At 38.8% G+C, this 21,951-nt stretch overlaps 1 protein-coding gene across 5 annotated transcripts; it reads left to right on the top strand.

Moving 5' to 3' along the window:
- The first annotated feature begins 4 nt into the window (after window positions 1-4).
- ASB8 (ankyrin repeat and SOCS box containing 8) lies at window positions 5-21,111 on the top strand. 5 transcript variants are annotated; one of them, XM_081321389.1, is made up of 4 exons: window positions 5-124; window positions 9,688-9,848; window positions 16,137-16,241; window positions 17,269-21,111. In XM_081321389.1, the coding sequence occupies exons 2-4, from the start codon at window positions 9,732-9,734 to the stop codon at window positions 17,896-17,898; spliced, it is 852 nt and encodes a 283-aa protein (XP_081177515.1). In that variant the 5' UTR covers window positions 5-124; window positions 9,688-9,731; the 3' UTR covers window positions 17,899-21,111. The 5 variants fall into 5 exon arrangements, with proteins under 5 accessions (XP_081177515.1, XP_081177516.1, XP_081177514.1 ...); XM_081321390.1 differs by lacking the exon at window positions 5-124 and adding an exon at window positions 4,801-4,854; XM_081321388.1 differs by lacking the exon at window positions 5-124 and adding an exon at window positions 5,233-5,304.
- The last annotated feature ends 840 nt before the right edge of the window (window positions 21,112-21,951 follow it).

The following is a 21,951-nucleotide window of genomic DNA, read 5'->3' as shown; positions in this document are numbered from 1 at the left end:
GAGCTCTATGGTTTAAGGGTGAGCGTGTTGCTTGCCCGCTCTTGAAGGCGAGGGTAGAAATGAAGAGGTGGTCCAGCTCCCGGAGTTCGAGTTAATGGTTCAAGGAAGTCAAGAAAAGGGTTGGGTGAGTTTCCGCTTTTCTCAGGCTGGATGCAAATTTGCAGGGCTTGGTCTATGCATCCAAATTACATGTCGAAGAGGATTATCTCAGATTCCAGACTTGCAAATAGCAGGTTTGGGGCGTTGGTAGCAAATGGTATCGATTCCAGAGGGGGAAACGAGGGTGCAGGCTGCATGAATCTTATAGGTTCAGAATGGGTGCGTGTAAAGTTGTTGTGCGGCTCGCTGGAATGAACGTCGGTGAACGCAAGGTGTAGCAAGCAGCTAGAAATAAATATAGATCTTCCTTCTCTGATTGCAACGGTCATGTAGGTAGAAAGCAAAAACAAGGGCCAAAGATGGAACAGCTTGTTGCACTTGCGTTTTTGTCTGTTATTCTGGCATAGCTAACTCGATTTACCGTTTGATATAACTTTCTGGAATCTGTGTCCTCTAGATCAACCCTGGATTAAGCATTAACCTAGATAAGCATCTGTTTAGGGAACTAAGGGAAGGGGGGCAGTATTATGCTCAGCTTCCCCCCCCCCAGCTATCATGCTCTTAACTCTTTCATTGTCAAGCTTGACTTTAGTTTTCAATATTTTTGTATGTTTGCATTTTCTCCTATAGTATAACAGTCTTACTAGCAATGCTTTGAAAGTATTGAAAATGTGCAGTTTTTATTCTGGTTATTAAATAATTTGCTTATTTTGCTTATTGCTATTTGATGTTAAATATTTTTTTAAAAAGTTTATATTTAATATACTGTAGTTCTGGGGTTCAACCTGAGGGGAAGGCCTCTTATTTCACCTTTGGCACTTACTGAGACTTAATGTTTTGTCATTTAGCATTGGAAGGGTCAGGGGCCCTGTTGTTGGACTGTGCTTGGAGCATCAATTCACCTTAATCTGGCCCTGCTCCATATGGGTACAATTCCATTCTCATACTTGCCGGGCTAGTCTGGCCACTGGAGTAGAAATGTGACACAATTTACCAAAGCAGTGGAAAATTTGGACCTTCAAAGTTTTGCATACATTACAGGTACAATAGTCCTTGACTTACAACCACAATTGAGCCCAAAATTTCCTATCTAAGCAAGACAGGTTGTTAAGTGAATTTTGCCTCATTTTATGACCTTTCTTGCCACAGTTAAGTAAATCACTGCGGCTAACTTAGTAACATATTTGTTAAGTGAATCTGGCTTCCCCATTGACTTTGCTTGTCAAAAATTCACAAAAAGTGATCACATGACCCCTGGACATTGCAACCATCATAAATATTGCCAGTTGCCAAGCATCCAGATTTTGATCATGTGAACATGGGGATGCTGCAACAGTCATAAATGTGAAAAATAGTCATACGCCATTTTTAAAGGGCCATTGTAACTTCAGATAGTCACTAAACAAATCACTAAGACAAGGATTCCCTCTGACTTTATTTCTTTAATTAAGGGTTGGCAGATTTCTAGTTTATTTTGTTTTTTACAGGAATTCTGTAACCAACTAACCTGAACCTGATTTAAAAACAAGCAAACATCTACTTTATGTCTCCTCTCTCCTCTCTTGTTCTAAATCACATGTGTTAAACTTGCCACATCACGTGACATGTCGTGAAGTATCGCAACTCTTTTTGCATTGCCGGAGCTGGGGTGGGCACGGCCTCCGTATGATGCAACGGGCCCGCAGGCCGGCAGTTTGACACCCTCTTCTAAATAATGTAGCTGACCAATTAGATCTGGCCTTTGATTTTCCAGTAGCTACTTTCCCTCCGTACTGTACAGATAGTCCTTGACTTACAACAATTCATTTAGTGACCATTCGGTTAGAACGGCACTGAAAAAAGTGACTTAAGACCATTTTTCATAGAACCATTGTAGCATCCTTGTGGTCAGGTGATCAAAATTCAGATGCTTGGCAACTGACTCATATTTATGATGGTTGCAGTGTCCTGGGGTCATGTGATCACCTTTGCAACCTTCTGACAAACAAAGTCAATAGGGAAACCAGATTCACTTAACAACTGTGTGACTAACTTAACTGCAGTGATTCATTTAACAACTGTAGTAAATAACATTGTAAAATGGGGCAAAATTCACTTAAGTGTCTCAGCAACAGAAATTTTGGGCTCAACTGTGATCGTAAGTCGAGCACTACTGTATTGCATTTCATGAACAGAGTATCTGTAACCCTCCTGCTGTTTTTTAATCTACCAATTTTTATTACTATGGCCTAAATTTGCTTGCCACTAATATCCTTCTAAATTAATTTTTCACAATCAGAGCCATGTCCCAGTTAATGTCAACTGCTGGGAAACAAAGATGTGAGTAGATGTCAGCTAATATCTTTCAGGCTGATTATAGGCTTCATGAAAAGGATGCAGCCAGTCATTGGGGTTAATGTTAGGTTAGACAAAATGGATCCTTTTGTCCAATAGATTTTGTCTGATCTAGCAGGACTATTCTGATCTCCTAAACATTACTGTAATTGTAGTTGTAATTTCCATTATACTGATCTTAAGCTATGCTCATTAGGGATGATGCGTGTTGTAGTCTAATGCCTGAAGTATATTTTCACCAGATTGGGAGAGGCTGCTTCAGTAAGAAATAAGTCATTTGTAAGCTGCTGTTCTGACTTGCAGGTTTGCAGGTTATAATCTTTCTGTCACATAGTGATTTATTCAGTTTGAGCTGCTCTCTCTTATTTGGCATCCTATTCATGTGTTTTAATTAATTCTCATGAAATCTAAGCTGCTATTCTTATGACATAAACATTATTAGCAGGTTAGAGTTCTGAGGCAATGATATTGTTACCTAATTGGGTGATAATTTGCAAACAACCAGCCAAGCTCGGAGAGCACCAAGGATTTCACAGTGCTAAGAGTTGCTAACTGTCAGAAGAGGAATAAAAAGTTGGAACTTCTTGCTGCTTAATGGGTGGATACCTGAATGAGAATGAATGGCAAAAGAAGTTAAAAAGTAAAAAACTAAGCTAATTCTCTTTTAATTCATTATAGATTTCTAATCAACAGGAAACAGTACCGGTAATTTTTTAATGGAGTGTCAATAAATCTTGTCATTTTCTGATCTCTCTTTTTTGTTCCTTGTTCCAACACACAAATTTTTTGTGGACAGCTCCCTCTGCATATAATGAAATGGGCTGAAATGTATGAAATCTAACATAATAAATTAGCCAGTTTTTAAGGTGCCTCAGGACTTTTTCAATCTACAAAGGTGGGCAAATTTACTACTTACATGTAAAAAGAAAAAAATTGATAACACTATTCCTTCCCCTATTCATCTTATATGGCAGTTTTCAGTTTTAAGATTTTCCATCAATTTTTCAATTTGCAGCCATTCTATTAGATAAGAACTGAAAGAAGTGAAGTAGAGCAATTAGGATTAAACTAGGAATTTTTTTCATAATAGTTTATAGTGGCTTTGTTTACACAAAAAAACTAAACCTTTAGTCCCTATTCTTTTCCTTTATAGAAATGTTTATAATATCATCATTGAATACATTGTGTGAACAAGAAAATTGGGGGGGGGGCTGATCACACTCTTGGGTTCCCACCCTCAAAAGTAATAATGTATTGGTGTGGTTGTAGAATATGCTTGTGATCTCAATCTAGAGAACTACTATGCCCATGGATATTTTTCTTGGTGGACATCAGGATTTCCACCTCCCTTGATTTTTGGTGTTAAAAAATAACAGGCATGAAAGAGCAGATCTTACCCCACACAGAATTCGGGGTGGTGGTACTTGACTTAATCCACTTGGGATCACGTAGGTCGTAGGGAATTCTAGGCTAATCCCTCTTTTAACTCCACCCCAGGGTTCTGTCATTCCTCCTCCTCCAAATAGTAAACTAAGAAACTGGTACTTTGCTAGAATCCAATATTGTCTGATTTTGAAAAATACTGAAGTAATCCTGATAACATTTTACACAAAAACAGGACATCTCTGAAATTAAATGGTTTAGTTCAAAGTGTAGTCACCTTCCCCCTCCACAAAAAACAAAAACAAAACCAAGATGGGGGAATATGGATGACTTGTTGGTTGAATCTCTATTCTGATGATGATGCTCCATTCTGATAAACCAGGCATGTAACAGTGTGGCAACCATTTGCAAATGGGTAACCTCTTAGTTTTGTGAGACTGACCACATGTTCTCAAAATGCTAGATATCTCCACCTGTGCAAGAAGCTGGGGGCTCTGATCTGAAATATTTGTTTCACTGCCTCTTATTGAAGCATCATGGAGCAGAAAGAGTATCAGAACTCATTTAACAATTGTCTAGAAGTTGCAGTTTAGCTATGCCATAAACTACAGTTGAGAAACCAAATGTTTGGGTTGTTGTAAGATGGGCAAGCTAATAAATTTTACAAAATATAGTTGATTGACAGACAATAGAACTTTGCTGGCTGAGGAATTCTGGAAGTTGAAGTCCACAAGTCATAAAAGGGCCAAGTTTGAAGACCCCTGGTGAAAAGGGTCGGCTTTAGTTAGATGGGGAGTGGAAGTGGCGGGGCGGGGGGGGAGGAGGAAGGGATTGAGCGGCGCGACAACTTGTCGGCTTGTGTTGGGGGTTTCGGGAAAGTCGGCCTCTAGCTGTCATCGTCCGGGATTTCCGGTCGTTGAAGGGACCAACTTCCTGAGTCTTTAGAGAAGGGCGGGATATAAATGGAATTAAAATAATAAATAAATAAATAAAACTTCCGAGCAGCGGAGGGCGCGCGGTCAAGTGGGCGCCAAGTCGGTGAGTGCGGAGGGGGGGGGGGAGTGACGTGGTGGCCAGGCTGTTGTTGCGCTCTCCGGGGTCATTTGCTCGACGGAAAAAAAGCCGCCTAGGCGATAGGTGAGGCGACCGTGTGGAAGAGCGACGAGAGAGCGGGGTCCGTCTCTTTGCGGCGACCTCGCATTGAGAGGGGTCCCTCTCCTCTCTCTCTCGCCCCCTTCCCCGCCCCCCCCCCCGCAGCCAAGCTCTGTCCACACGTGCTGGATTACAGCTGTTCTCAACTCCGGCCGTTCTGGCACGGGAGTAATACGTCGTGTCTGCGCCTGGAGAGCGTCGGGTTGGGAGGATCCTCCTCCGGATCACGATTTTTTCCTGACGCGTAATCTTGTTTCTTGTACGTTGATCCAAACGGTGGCATGAAAAACATGTTCCTGCATTTAGTTGTTCTTGGATGCCTGTCGTCTGTGTCAGGTAAAATATATCTATCGATCGATCTCTTATCGATCTATCGATTCTCTCTCTTGTGTGTGTGTGTGTGTGTGTGTGTTTCTGTGTGGGTCAGTAAGGTAAAGTATACACACAGACACGATTAGGTTGCTGGCACCTGTTTGAGAAGCAAGAGACTCCTGTTCTCTTGCAGAATGACCCTCTGTTTTGTGTGTGCGGAATTGCGGAGATAATTCCCTCTAAAATGTAAAAGATGTGCGCTCTGTTGTTTTCTTTGTAGGTGGAAAAAAAGCCCTTTAGTCTGTGGTAACCAAAAACCAGGAGTCTGATAGTACCCTTTCAGTCTAATGCATTTGTTAGATGCTAAGGTGTTACAGGAGACTTGCTTCTTGGTTACTGTGTAGACTACCATCACTCTTCCTGTGGTTACAGTAAGAAGCACCAATTTTGGATGAAATGAAAATGCATAAAATTCAGGAAGCTAACATAGATACAAATGGGCATCCTTTGTCCAACCAAATGCCAACAACATGACATTTTGAAAAGATGTCTACAGCCTACATATTGCAGAGACTGCAGCCAAAAATTATGCTGTATCTTTTCCAAGAAATTCCTTGACCGTCTTGTTTAGAACAAGCAAAAGTTAATTGCCACTATTTTAAAATGGTTAGTCTGAAAAGCTGCCCCCAGAATTCTGATTGGTTTATTATTGTTGCTTTCTGGGATATTTTTTTCTACTTTTTAATCTGTCTTATAGCCCTGGGATTTCCTTGTGCTCTCCCATCCAAATAACAGATGTGATGCTGGTAAGCTTATTTGCTAGATGATGCTAAGTTGTTTTAGAACTGGATTCCGTGGAAATAACTGTTATCCTAACTCTATTCTTGCCAATTTGTTTGTCTTGTCACCCAAGGCTACTAAGGTACTTCTTAAATGAGAACTGTCAGTGTCATTTCACAAAACAATGGTATTAAACCAAACTGCACCTGGAAAATTAATTAATACTGTTCTTAGAGGTAAGATACAACATGTTCCAAAAAGCTTCCTCAAGTTAGAAGTTAACTGAAATGTTTGCTTACTGGCCATGTGGCTTGGAATGTCAGATGTATTCAAAACACTGCAGGCTACCTTTTTTTTTTTAGAAAGTTCTACTTTTAAAAAGTTTTCTACTTTTATTTTTGGGAGGTGGGCTGATTCTGATAGACCAGCAGAACCCACAAATCATCTTGTACTAAGGTTACTCAGCTAATACAGTATTAAAAATGCAAAAATACAGTGATTTTAGTAGAGGTGCAGCTTGTTATGTAACAACTTGTGATTGGCATGGCTGTGTGACAGATAAGGACAGCCTCGTATATTGAGGCTGAAGAAATATTTTTCCTTAAGAGTATCTTGGAACCATTTTGTTGATGTGTGTAGGAACACAGCTATCCTGGAGACGGTTCAGATTTCTTCTTGTGTATTAATTTCTCAAGGGCTTGCTAACGGTTGTCTTGCAGCACAGCAAGTTTTCTTTCAGCTCATTCCTAATTGGTGGCGATGGCAATCTCCTGAATGTGAATGTTTACCAGGCATATGCATTAATACTCTTTCCCTCCCCCTATCTTGTTTATCACATTATACCATCTTTGTTATTCTGTTCTTAGTATGGTTTGTTCTTTTCTGATACTATTGCAATGATCTGGATTGCAGCATCAAACTGAATTTAAAGATGATCTGGAGCTACCAAATATTTTGCCTTCCTTGCAGCATTAAAAAGAAAAAAAACCTGAGGTGGTTGCTGCATTATGACGGTTATAATTACATAGCCTCAAGGATTGTTTATGTATAAATTGCCAATTTGTGAACATAATTTGTTCCTCAAGTCTCCAAATAGAAGAATTAAATTGTTTATTTGCATGCTTTATTATAAGGAGTTTTCTTTAGAATTTGGAATTTAAAATCAAGAATGGAATCAGAAGTACAATATGCTTTAAAATGTAGTCAAAACAGTAACTCTGCAACTAAGGGGACACTTGCATTTTAACTGATACGCTTGAGTCCAAATTTCAAAAATTCCAATAGAAACAAGAAGTTTAAAATGTAAAAGTTTATAAAACCAATGTTAATCATAGAATATAAATAGACTCTAATGAAGTCTTATTGTTTTCAGGAGGAACAAATAACCTAAATCACAAGTTTTCAAACTTTGCCAGGTCTGTTGATCATGCTGGCTAAAAATTCTAGAATTTTTAATCCAATGCATTTATTGTAAAATTTTGTTTAAAAAAGCTTAAAATACCATTGATTCCTAGTGATTATATGAATAGTTATGGTTTGTCGGTGCCTTTTTTATTAGGATGTTTTGCAACCTTTTTGCCTAGTTTACAATCTTGATAATCCATAATGATGTCCTGTCCTACTAGCCTTCAAGCAGAGTTTTTCCAGAGAAATTTACAGTAGTAAAAAAAATCACACTTTAGCCCATAGTAATAATTAAAATGCAATATATTAACAATAAAAACATAGTAAATGTGCATTTAAAATATTGCAGTACACAGTAAACATATTAATATATTAAAAGGCTTGGGAAAGTAAAATAGTTTTGCTTGGTGCTAGAAAGATTCTAAAGTTAGATCCAGGTATGCTTCACTGTGATGGAGTTATTCTTACCATTGAGAAGATCCACTACTAGGCAACCAGTTGTCAGATTTTGGTCTAAGAAGGCAACTGGAGCAGGACTTCAAAAATGACTCAAGTTGCTGATAGGAATATATGTGAAAAGGTTCAGAGTTGGGAAGACTTTTATACTTTAGTTTGAGGACCTTGAATCAAGACTGGAAAAGAGTTCGCAGCCTGTGAAGGTCATGCCAAAGGGTGTCATGCAAACAGTTATACTCCCGTGGCTATATTTTGTACTAATTAATGCTTCAGAATTGTCTCTAAAGATAGTCCCAATGCAGTAATCTAACCAAGTCTCTGTTGAGTTGAGCTCATCTCCTGGTGTCTTTAGAGAGACCTTTCTTAGCAATAGTTTGTAAATAATTTTCCAATGTCATCTACTAGGATTTATTTATTTTCTCAATCTACATCTGAGGTTTCTTGTCGGTCTCCTATGGATTCTGTCTGTCTGCCTACATGCAGCTGTGAGATTAGTGATAACCAAATCTGATCCTACATTGCATCAATAGTGTGTGTGTGTGTGTGTGTGTGTGTGTGTGTGTATTGTTGTTAGTTGCAAAGTTGTGTCCGACCCATCGTGACCTCATGGACAATGTTCCTCCAGGCCTTCCTGTCCTCTACCACACACACACACACACACACACACACACACACACACACCTTAAGCTCACGCCTACTGCTTCAGTGACTCCATCCAGCCACCTCATTCTCTGTCATCCCCTTCTTCTCTTGCCCTCAACCTTTCCCAGCATTAGGCTCTTCTCCAGTGAGTCCTTCCTTCTCATTAGGTGGCCAAAGTATTTGAGTTTCAACTTCAGGATCTGGCCTTCTAAAGAGCAGTCAGGGTTGATCTCCTCTAGGACTGACCGGTTTGATTGCCTTGCAGTCCAAACACACACACACACACACACACACACACACACACACATACACACACACACACACACACGGTGGCTCAGTGGGTTAGGACGCTGAGCTTGTCGATCAGAAGGTCGGCAGTTTGGCTGGTCGAGTGCCGCGTAACCGAGTGAGCGCCTGTTACTCGTCCCAGCTTCTGCCAACCTAGCAGTTCGAAAGCACTTAAAAAATGCAAGTAGAAAAATAGGGACCACTACGGTGGGAAGGTAACACCAGTCTAAATTGGTAGGAGAGGCTTCATTTGTATATTTGATAGTGGAGCTCTAGAAGGACCCTCAAGGTGCAGACTTCATCCATTGTAGGAATGATCCAACAAAGGCTGTTGGAAATGTGGCAGAGATAATTGTTTTCCTAATAGCCTAGTAAAAAAATGTAACAGTGAAAATAAATACATAATCCAACCAAATTACTTGGATTAATTATCTTATTTTCATAATGTTCCAGACATTATTCTCAAGGTGTTTTCATAAGTTTGCTCTTTTTATTTCTTGATTTCAATGCAGTTAATCCATTTTGCATGGTATAGATAGAACATCTTTATCATCTCTTAATAATTCTCTAATGTCTGCCGATACCAGTTGATTTTTCTGAATGGATTAATTTGGAAGATATGTTTTAGTTGTACATGTACTGTCCAGGTAAGTTTGAGCCACCTCCTAAACCTCAGGTTGTTCTTTATTAATTTTTCCTCACCATCATAGGTTAATGAATGCAAAAATCTGATGATATTTTTTAATGCTACTACTATACATCTTGCTGGGATTTCTATGTAGTTTTTAAAATAAATTGTGCTTTTAAAAAGTTCTTCTTTTGTTTGTGCTTCTTCAGGCAACTTGGAGCATGTAAAGTAACCAAGGAAACTGAATTCCAGTATGTGGTATATTATGCAGAGCATCCAGAGTAAATATTCTTTGTCAGAGCGCTTGATCCGGACTATAGCAGCCATCCGATCCTTCCCGCATGATAATGTTGAAGACCTAATAAGAAGGGTAGGTGAAAAAAAGCTAAGGAAAAGGTTTTATTTGCTTTTTAAAAAGTTTCTGGGAATGTTTATAAAGTCTAGGAGAGCGAATCTGACTTTGCTCCTCTTGGTTGCAGTTTTAAGTAGTGATTTCTTTGGAGTCAGTTAAAACCTCCTGTTCCTTTCTCCTAAATTAAATTTTCAGGTTTGATAGAGAATATAGACCAGTCCTCTTCAAATGCAGTTAATACAGGTATTACTTACAGTCATTTGTTTAGCAGGGCTAGGCAACCTCGGCTCTTTTATGACTCGTGGACTTCAACTTCCAGAATTCCTGAGCCAGCTGGGAGTTGAAGACCCCGAGTCATAAAAGAGCCAAGGTTGCCTAGCCCTGGTTTAGGGACTGTTCAAAGTTACAACAGCACTGAAAAAGGCAATGACTGTCACTCATCCTGGACTTTCTTTTGATTATATCATATATGAGAAGGAAACAATGATGGAAACAAGGTTTTGTATTTCAGAGATTGCCTAGATTTTTTTTCATATAGTGTTAGCTAAATTCTAGGATCAGTTAATTTCTGTTGAGGCTGAGATCATAATAACATATGACTCTTTTATGATTATTTAACTCATACCCCTGAACTTGTTTCCCCATCTTAAAATCTTAGGAACTTAGAGAAAGTTAAGGATTAAAAGAAAATTTTAAAACTTATGTGGTGTTCATAGCAATTAGCTGTTAGTACACTGTCCTCCTTTATATTGGTATTCCCTAATGGTATTAGATTTCTGGAAGATGCTAAGGTGTTCTTTTTAATAATAACAAAGTAAAACACAAAAGGAACAAAACACAAATATACATACATTATAAAAATATAACAAATGCTTAAAAAGTGAAAAAGTATAACAGAAAAAAATACATAGTATATTGTTGCAACAGTAAAAGTTACAATTCTATGTATAATCTAATAAAACATTATGCAAATAAGTATACATACACATATACTTATAGTAAATACGTGTATGTGTCTGAGAGTAAAATTTCTGTCTTACCCTTATGGGTGGTCTATGTCTTCCTATATCTATTTCTATAGTTATATAAGTCTATTCCATTTCTAATACACTTATATAACATTTTAACCTATTGTATTTTGTATAAACCAGTCTCATATTTCATTATATCTACCGGTATTCATAGAAAGTTTATGTCTATATGGAATCCATAAGTAGCAAGTGTAATCAGGACTTTGTTCTTTCAGTAAATGGGGCCATAAATTTATCATTCCATTGTTGTAATATCAGTCTGGACACAGAAAATCCATTTCTATTGTCCAGTTGTCAAACTCCATGTATTAGATATATAATTCAAGAGAATATTTATCCTCTGAAAACTTGAGCTTCTGGAAGCCAACGATTAGTGTTAACTTTCCAAATTGGGCAATTTGGAGTAGACATATATGACAGTTTTGGTTCGATGGATAGTATTAGGATCTAAATACAGTAGACCTCTGGAAAACATTATATCAGAAAGCTGTGGAATGGAATGTATATAAACAAAAAAAATTAATTCTTTTCCCCATTGACTTTATGGGGAAACCCATCATTAAAAATTGAGAAAAAGGTGATGATATGGAAAAATAGGATGAAATTAGAGATATTGATTTTACACCAATTGATACATGATAAGAATGAATTTTTAAGATACTCTGTGCTAAGAAATAAATATCATCTATCAAATGTAATTCAATGGCAGTATTTACAACTACTGTACAACATTTGTTAACATTGTTTGGACCAGCATTTTCAGCTTCTGAGACCTCCGAGTTACTAGAACAACTAGTTAAATCTTTTAACATTAAAAAAACCCACAGTGGACTGTAAAGCACTGTGAAGTGTATGTAAGTCTTATTGCTATTGCTACAACATATATATATATATATATATATATATATATATATATATATATATATATATATATATATATATATATATATATATATATATATATATATATATATCTTAATAATTTTAAAAATACGAATCCCAGGCATATTTACTTAAAAGTATAAAATCTTCAAACACCGGGATGGATAAAACAGTCGTTTATTGCTAAAAGATCATAATAAGCAATAAAAAGTAACTGTTTAAAGTATATCTACCTAATGTAAGCTTTCGCTGGTCCTCTGCCAGCGTCATCAGAGAAAAAACATTGAAGGTTTGAAAAAAACCGTTGGTAAGCCTGTTTAGTTCCGTGCTCTGCTCATTGGTCATGCGATGGACCTTGCTCTAGCCAATTGCGATTGTTCTGACTGTCTCACGTCGCTTCCCTTGCAATCCGGTCTTACTGTCCCCTTTTAAAAAAATTTCTCCTCCCTACCTTAACTGGTCTTGTTTTCTTTTGCTGTTCCTCATCCAATGTCATAGCTGTTGGTATTTGTATTTCCTTGTTCTCTGCGTCCTCCTTCTGTACCCTCCTTGCCTGTGATTGGCCATTCTGTGCTATGCCTGGGTTTCCCTCTTGACTCCCTTCCGTGATTTCTGCAAACAGCTCCCCGCCCCGATTCACCTGCACATATGACTTTTTTTCAGTCCTTATCCACTGATCTTTATCTGATCCCTGGACTAGCCACCCCAATGTTTTTTGTTTATTTATATGCCGCCCTTGCAGTCTGCTCTCTGATTTAGTTGATCTCGCTGTATTTGGACGTTCTTTGTGTGTTGGTGTGTATGTGTGTTGCAGCGCTGTCTTTCCTTGGTTCGCCCATATCTGTTCAATTGGGGTTGTCTTCAGATCATTCCTTGTCTTCTCGGCTAGTTGTTGCATGATCGGTATCTTCTTTTTTGTATGAGTCGGTTATCCTGTGTTTGCTTTATTTCTTTCGATGGGTCACACATTCACTGGTTATTTTCCTGGCCTTGGGATGGTCGCTTTCTTCTGTTCATTGTGCCTGTCCGTCCATCCATTCCTGTTAAGCTCCTGTCTTCCGGGTGCTCTCCATCTGTTTGTGCGTGCGCGTGACGTTGTCTTCTCTTCCCTCGCTCTATCCACCTGCGATCTTCGGGAGTTATTGCATGATTGTTTGTCGTCTGTTCCTGTTTTTCGGGCTCGGTGGGTTGTTGTGTTTTTGATATCTCTTCTGGTGTCCTGGTTGTCCAACTTTGATTTCTTTTGGTTTCTCTCCTTTTTATCGTGGGTAGACCTTTCTGTTGCTGTTGATGTGCTTTTAATGCCTGGTAGGTGGGTGGCAATTCTATGTGGCGATTAATTGTAAATTTATCTGATAAACGACTGTTTTTTATCCATCCTGGTGTTCGAAGATTTTATACTTTAAGTAAATATGCCTGGGATTCGTATTTTTAAAATTATTAAGGTTATCAATAAATCAATTTAATATACAGATATTAAGAGATGAGTGGAACAAACGCTTAGAGATTCCCTATTATCTTAGATAGAGAATGTCTTCATAGCAAGAACGTTGGCAGACGTTAAACTACCATTTATATACCAAAGTATAATACTGAGAATTTATTAGAAGACACTAAGTTGAGATAACAGCAATTATTTTTTACCAGCAATTGATTTCAGGACACTGTGGGAAGAAGACTTTAAACATCCTTCTTTAAACAGGGTGCCTCGGATAGTCCATGGGAATTTCTGGGGATTGTGGTCTCAATACTGGAAGACACTGTGATGGAAGTTCAAGTTAGGAGGAGGATGGCCTTGCCCCTCTTGTGAGAGAAAGATGTTACCTTGGATTGTGAAGAATGGAATTCGAGGGAAGAAGTGTGAATAAATTGAGAACTGAGTGAGAGACACAGCAGCAGATAAGACAATGGATAACTGTAACATTTAATAGCTGTTATCTAATAGCATATCTTAAATTTGATAGATCTTTAAGAAGTTGCTAGATTTCTAGCATCGTGTGTGTCATAGTTCAGGAAACTGGAAAACAATCTAAAAATAATACCACTTTAATAGTTTTCTGAATTGATTTGCATAATGCCTAATATTGTAAAGTTTGGATTTTAACATTCTCTTGGGGGGGGGGGAATCCTGAAGATTTTGTCATGGAATTGGCAACTCCAGAATTGGCATGGAAACCACTTCCCTCTGTATCGTGGTCTGAACTCTGCTCTTATTTCCTACTGCAGTATAATACCACTTAGCAGTAGGAAACCATTGTCATTACTCTTCCTTCCTCCGCCTCTGTGTAAGATAAAAGGGAATATAGTAGATGTTGCCTCAGAAAAGGCAGCAGCTATGTAATGGAGACATTATATGATCTTTCTCAAGCAAGTAGAAATGCACTCGTCTGAGCATGTAAAATTTTTTGAAAAGAAAATACTTGTTAGAAATGTATACTATTACTATGATCTGTGCAACTATATTTTTTAGGGTTTTTTAAAAATTCCTATACATATTAACAGATGTTCTAAGAATTATTCCAATTGCGGAGATCATATTGGCTGTTTTTTCTGCTGGTCCACATCTTATTACTTTTTTGTCACAAATCCAGCTACAATAGTATTTCTAACCTACCTTTTGATCTACCAAGGTCCCCAAAAAGAAACTACAGTTTAATTCAACAATGCAAAGTACACTTTAAAATGATCTAGAATGAAATTAAAATCTGTCAGAAGCCTGACAAAAGACTACGTCTAGTCAGTCACCTAAAACTAATTGGAGATGAACTCCCTCCCTCAGAAATTTTGCATTTGAAAAACTACTATAGAAAAGGTATCATCTTATATTCTCATGGATGTTCTCCAGTTGAATAACTTCCAGGACCACCCTCCCCTAATTTGCTGTCTTCCATATACACTAGAACTGTTTCCTGTCTGCATTGCCTTTCCAAGTTGCAGTCCTCACATCTTGAAGATTATCTTGTTGGGAAAAGATTTTGCACTGAAGAATGGTTGGGAAGGGTTTTTAAAGAATGTCCATAATGCTTCTTGTCATACGTTCATGGCTCTATAAAACAGGGAGTTAAAGGAACATGACTTATTCCAGTTAGAAAAGGAGACAGTTTGTAGTATTTTTGTCAGTGTTTCTCAAGCGAGCCTTGGGCTCGTTGCCTTGGAAGAGTGAGGAAGATTCTCAGGGATGACTCACACCCTGGACGGTATCTCTTTACTCTCCTACCATCCGGTAGGAGATATAGGAATATAGCCAGCCGTACCAACAGGCTGAAAAATAGCTTTTATCCATGGGCTGTTAGGCTTTTAAATGGGACATATTCTTATGCAGAATTGACTTGGGAGGCCGGTGTGTGGTGTAGTTGGTTCACATAGTGTGGTGGGATGGAGGGTTTGTTGTCACTGTGTGTTGGGGGGAGGGAGCACGGGGGGAGGCTCAGCTAATCTCAATGTACACATGTTGTACTTTGACAATAAAGGTTTATTTATTTATTTTATTTATAAGCCTGATATTTTTTTTCTTCAAAAGGTCTGAATACTCCTCAGTGTCAAATTGCAATAGTCCAGCAGTTTCCAATTACACAGTTCTTAGAGAGGATGAGATGCTTGATTGAAACTGTCAGCTGCTTTGCTATATAAGTTGTTTAGTATCTTGTCTGCAGCCAGGAAGTTCTGGGGAGACAAGATGGACTCAAAGGTACCAAAAAAAGAAAAGACCTTTCCTATTCCTACCCTGGCGCTGTCTAAATTTAGTATACTCAGGGCTTTTTTTCTCATAGAACGCTCAGAACGGAGTTCCGGCACCTTTTTTGGATAGAACCTTGTAGGGTAGGCAAGGTGGGTTGTATGACATGTGTGAGTTCCGGCACCTTTTTCTTTTACAAAAAAAGCACTGAGTATACTATTATAGTTTCCAGAATATGTGCAGGTTAGCTCCGAATTGCTGCGTTGCTCAGTTCATTCTAGAGCAAAGTTGAAAAAGGCTGGTTTAATATATTCAAGTATTTTTCACCAATTTGTATTGCCCCCCCCAAAATGCATGGACACTTAGAATTCTTATCAAAAGCAAAGGGATTCTAGAAGCCAGAAGTCGGCACATCTCGAGAAATACTTCAGAGAGTTGAATATCGGAAAATCATTATCTTGTCCTAAGAACCTCTACACTGTATTTCTCTACTAATTCTTGTTTGTCTTGTATAAGTAGTAGAAGAAGAAGAAAAGCGTTAGGTTTACAATTCCTGCAGATCTTCATGCAAAACCTTCTGCTCATTTCCTAAAAAGTTTGCTGGCTCAGGAATTCTGGGAGTTGAAGTCCATGAGTCATAAAAGAGCCAAGGTTGCCTATCCCTGGACTAGAAGTACATGATGAGTATCCTTCATTTTTTCTCTTCTGTTCTTCCAGGGAGCAGATGTCAACTGTATGCATGGTACTCTGAAACCATTGCACTGTGCTTGCATGGTGGCTGATGCTGATTGCATTGAGCTGCTGTTGGAAAAAGGAGCCCAGGTAAGAAGAGGCACAAGCATTTTGAAAAACAAATTTAAAAAACCAATTAAGCCAGTGGTTATAAATAGATTTATCAAACATTTTAATGGGATACAAGGGTGATGTAAGATTGGATAGTATTTTATAGTGCTATTTCAAGTTTTGAGATTGATAAATATTACGTATTCTCAAAGGCAAAAACTGGGAAGAAAGATGTTCTAATGTAAAAAAAAATCCTTTTGAATAACAATACTTTCTTTCCCTGTTGTACCTAAGAAGGATGTATATTTCAGAATCTCATATTCTCTTGAGATTTGTATCGTTTGTACCCTTGCCATTATTTTCAAATAGTGCTTTTATTTTTTGTCACTTAATTCTGTTGCCACAGTTTTGTTGTGTTTCAGTTTTCTCATCTGTTGTAATATGAATTACGGTGATTTTTGTTTCATAAATAAAGAACAAGAGAAAGCTTAATTCAGCATTGGTTATTAAAACTAGAACATTTCTTCACAGTAAGAGAAAACAAGACATTCGAATGTGCAAAAAAAATATCATTGGCTTCAGGATACGTTATAAAAATCTTATAATGGGACATATCTCAGCCTCTTAAGAGATTGCTTATATCACACAAATCACCATCCTGTTGTGGAGACAGAGACAGGGAATTTAAGAACAGTTTATGCTAGATTAAGGCAAGGATTAATCCGGCATTAATAGCTAGTCAGGTGCCCCTACATAGAGCAATAAGGAGGTAGGGATAAATAATAGAGACCTATCAGAAAGATCCTATTTCTAAAACATATAGACAGGATTTTCTTTGCAGATTTTTGAGTTTGATCCAGATTAAGTAGTCAAGAAAGAATTTGTATTTTGAGAAGGATTGCTGTAGTGTACAAAGTGCTTTGCCTGATGCTCAGTCCTAATGGAAGCTTGAACTGAATGAAGGATTCCTCTACCCCATTCTGTGAGTTTATTGGTCATTTTTTCTATGGCTAATTCTCTTAGTCATACTGAAAATACTTTCCGCCGCCTCCTTCTGTTTTTTCAGGTCAATGCCCTTGATGGCTACAATCGAACAGCTCTTCATTATGCAGCTGAGAAGGATGAGACCTGTGTGGAGATCCTTTTGGAATACGGAGCAAATCCCAATGCACTGGATGGCAATAAGGACACCCCACTGCACTGGGCTGCTTTTAAAAACAATGCTGAATGTGTCCGAACACTTTTGGAAAGCGGTGCCTTTGTCAATGCTCTGGATTACAACAACGACACTCCTCTGAGCTGGGCAGCAATGAAGGGCAACCTGGAGAGCGTCAGCATCCTCCTAGAGTATGGAGCTGAGGTCCGGATGGTCAATATGAAGGGGCAGACCCCAATTTCAAGGTTGGTTGCCCTGCTGGTCAGAGGTCTTGGCACTGAGAGAGAAGATTCCTGCTTTGATCTCCTTCACAGAGCTGTTGGACACTTTGAATTGAGGAAAAATGGTGCTATGCCACGTGAGGTTCTGCGAGATCAGCAGCTTTGTGAGAAGCTTACCATGTTATGCTCTGTCCCGGGCACATTAAAGACGCTTTCGCGCTATGCTGTGCGCCACAGCTTGGGTATGCAGTTCCTACCAGATGCAGTGAAGGAACTGCCTCTGCCAGAATCTTTGAAAGAATATGTCTTGCTTAAATGATGGCTTCCTCTTTTTTCCCCCCCAGAGGATTGTATTAACCAGCAGATTGGTGTGCCACAGTGGGCGTGGCATTTTGTCTTTGTGGCAGTAGCAGCAGCACAGAATAGGTTTTACAGATGTAGCTCCAGGACACAGCTGGCGACATTGCGGTTTTGTCCAGTGTTTGCCCTTAGCCTCTCCATTTGCTGTAGTATCCTTCTGACCTTACTGTAGCGAAGGAGGCTAGGAAAGGACTTCTGGCTTCTTAAGACCAGGAGGCCCAAGTGAAACAAGCCTGTGTTCTACCTCCTGAAGAACACTTCTTAAATTCAGGATTTGACGTCTGTTGTCTGTGAAACATTCGCAGAGCCAGTTGTCTCCTGGTACTGCAAAACAAGCCGAGGTGGCTGAAGAATGGCGACATTTCTTTCATTTAAACTCATTCCATGCATCAAATCATTTGAGCAATCCAGCCTTCCTCTTAGTTTCAGGCTCTCCTAAGACAGACCGTCCATGCATTTCATATATTTTTTGTCTATTGATAAACGATTTCCTTTCAGGAATGTAACGGCTTAATGAATCTGAATAAAGAAATCTGGTGAGCTGATCGGCTCCAGTAGAGCTTAAGGGCTGTTCTCTTTTACATTAACTCCTTTGAGATTCTCACATCCAGCTGCAGAGATGCTCAGAAAGGCAAGAGCTCTTTTTTGAAGATCAAGAACAGAGCATCCCAGCAATTTAGGAACCGAAGCCAAAAAGCTGCTTCAGAGTGAGTGTGAGTATGCAGTTGACCTTTTCTACATCTTAAAACGGCCACACAATTCTAGAGAGTACCAATTTGCATCAAGAAGATGCCTGCCAGGTGCTCTAAGTGCACAGTTGATGCCTCTTTAACTCAAATGCATAATTCTTAAGCTTGCTTGACTAGGGTGAGGCCAGGAAAGACACTGCTTCGTTAAGGAGGCGCTACCAAGAGTCATGTATACGCCAACATGTGTATGCCCACCCTTGCTCCAGGGCATCGTTTGGTTTAGGATCTTGAGTGCTGCACTTCATTAATTTGGACCATCTTTTATTGCTTTAGACCAGGGGTGTTAAACTACTGGCCCGCAGGCTGGACGCGTCATCCGGAAGCCACGCCCACCCCATTGCCGGCAATGCTATTGCTAAGCTCCTTGATTTGTGCTTCTTAGATTGTAAGCCGCCCTGAGTCTTCGGAGAAGGGCAGGATATAAATGGGATTAAAAAAAAAGGCAAAACCATCCCGATACGTTGCATGACGTCGCAAGTTTAACATGTCTGCTTTAGACCATCTCTGTGTGTAACAGAACAAAGTGACAGAAATCTGAGGAGATGGTGAAGCGTGTTGCTTTGGCCTGGGTGAGGAATTTGTGACAAGATAATGAGATGGGCTGGGGAGGAAGGAACAAACATTCTATAACGAAAAAGGTTTTTTTTAAAAAAAACTCGGCCTTTTGTTTACAGTACTGGGTTGTATGTGTAATCATCATAAAAAGTTAATATTCGGGATCAAGCTGACAGAGACCTCTAGCCAGACTAGCTTACCATACTCTCACCTCCTCATGGCCATCCGTAGAAACTATTGCCCTACCTGAGCAATGGAAAAAAGTTAAGTCAGTGGCGTTTGTTCTGGAGGCATACTAATGATAATGGCAGGTTTGCATCTTGCATAGTGAGGAGGACATCTTTTCTGCCTGTGGTGCATGCATTTACATATTTTATTCACGGCTTTAAAGCTTTTCAGAATGTTGTTTCACTTCCTGTACGTTGCAGCTCCAGACAATACTACTAGGCTCTTATTGAGCCTAGCAACAATGGAACTATTTAGTATAGTCAGCTTCGAGCTTGCCAGCACATTCATTATTGTACAGTTCTAGTGTGCCCAGGCGAAGAAATGGCAAAGTATTCATTTTTGAAGAAGTTAAGGCATTTTTCAAATGCTTCAAGGGGTTTCCCCATTGTGTTCAATGGGGAATATATTTTTCTTGCCATACAATTATGATTGTAATTCTGTTTTTCTGGCAGACTTCTGTTGCTTCCATTGCCTTGATTTGTCTTAACCAAAATGAAAAACTGGGGGTGACGAGTATAATTTATTAAGTCCTATATCTGTTGATCACTGTAAAGTTGTAGACGTGTAAAATGATAAATATCTTTCAAAAATATTTCCCTTGGTTCAGAAAAAGAAGTAGCATCCTTATGAATGCAGGGGAGCTGAGATACGAGTCCCAACTGCCCCCTTCATTAAGCAAGTCTAACGGCCTGTGTTTGTGGGCATTGTAATTACAATCACTGTTTTATCTGCTATTCAGTTTCAGAAAGAGTTGTAATTTCTGACAATAAGCCTTTTTTGGCTATTCCCCCAAGATTGGCGCTCACATTGATTCCTGAAGTGGCTCCTATCTGCTCGGGATAATATTCTTGTTTCTGTTTTGAAGAGGGGGAGATGGGAATTAGAACCCTAAACAGCCATCTTGAAAATTAGACAAGTGTGGCAATAGTTATATTAATTGTTGAAATAATCAGTGTTACATGCTACAATTCTGGACTGTGGAATCTACTTGATGTGAACAGAGCCATCATTCTCTTCAGATGTGTTTCCTTTCTTATTGCTCAGGCAAATTAACAATACTAGAATGCCACAACCTACACTGTTCATACAGAAATAGGGAAGTGGAAAAAAATATTCTCTACGTAGACCATCTGCATTTGGATAGTTGGGCACCACAGCTGAAATATGCGTTTTTGGAGTTTAGGTCTATATACTGAACAGAATGGGTCTGTTTTATTCAATACAAGAGTTGGGACACAGCCACTTGTAGGAGAGGAGAAAAGAAACAAAGTGTAATTATCTTGCCTTCTTTGCCTCAGGAAATCATTCTAGGATTCAGATTTTGTTTTAGCCAAAACCCAGAAGCACCACTTTTCAGATTTTCTGCTGAACTGCAGCTGGACTAAGGTGATTTGGGAAAAATTTCAAAACAACTTTGTTTCATGCATACGCCAATTTCCAAAGGAATAATTAAGTATGAGATGGTTTTGTTTCCCCCTGCTATGTCTTCTCCTCCATATTGACCTGGACCTGCTTACAAGAAAAACGTTGTAAGCTCAAAGTACTCTTTGAAGTGCTTGGTTGTAGAAGAACGCTTGTTCAGTGCACAGGCGACTTGGATATTATTAAAAGCTTGCTGATTAAATGTACATTGTACCGGAGAGTTTTTATTCTGTTGTTTATGTCTTCGTAAGAATGCTTCATATGATTATTTTTCTTCTTCTTGACTATTTGCAGTAGAAAGTTGAGTGATTTCTTCCTGCTTCATTCCTTATTTTTATATTCATAAGGTAGACCAGCTCACATTCAGGGAATGGGACAACTTGCCCCAGTCAGCTCGCTGTGGTCAACTCACCACAGCCAACTTGCCGCAGGACAACTCACTGCAGAACAATTTAACAATTCTGTTTAATTATTTAAAATAAATAAAAAATATTTTAATTTTTGTCAACCACATCTCATTTTGTCCCTCCTCTTGCATCTTTTAATGATTCTATTCCACATTTGTTATTAGTGTAACTTTTGTCTGGCAACAAGTTGTCCTGTGGAGAGTTGGCCATGGTGAATTCTCATAGACCCCACACTCACCAGACGTGTGAATCCACAGATTTCTCAATAGTGATAATTCTGACTGGAATTTTGAGAATTGAAATCTAAACTTGGGGATAGATGAACTGGGTGAACTAATGATGTTGATGTGGATTTCACCAAAGCAAAAACGTCATTATGAATGAGCCACGTTGTGAGTGGAGTAGCTTTAGTGAAAGGCATTAAATTCATCAAATGAATAGGGAAATCCTTAACAGAAAAAGTACCAATCAACAGCTTGATTTTGTTTCTAAGAGCAAAATTCCTATCCTTGTAGACGCACAAAGTGGCTGGTGCTTCTTTGTGGGTTTGTTTTTCTGTCATATGTAAAAATGCAGAGATGATTTTATATAGTTTGCACAGTGTTCCCTTTAAGTCAAACTCAATGAATCTTGCTCTGGATAAAGAAGGAA

This window comes from Vipera berus, assembly GCF_964194415.1.
Source record: "Vipera berus genome assembly, chromosome: 2".
In the NCBI taxonomy this organism is placed as follows: Eukaryota; Metazoa; Chordata; class Lepidosauria; order Squamata; family Viperidae; genus Vipera; species Vipera berus.
The sequence above is the reverse complement of the archived record's forward strand: the minus strand, read 5'-3'. Positions and strand labels throughout refer to the sequence as shown.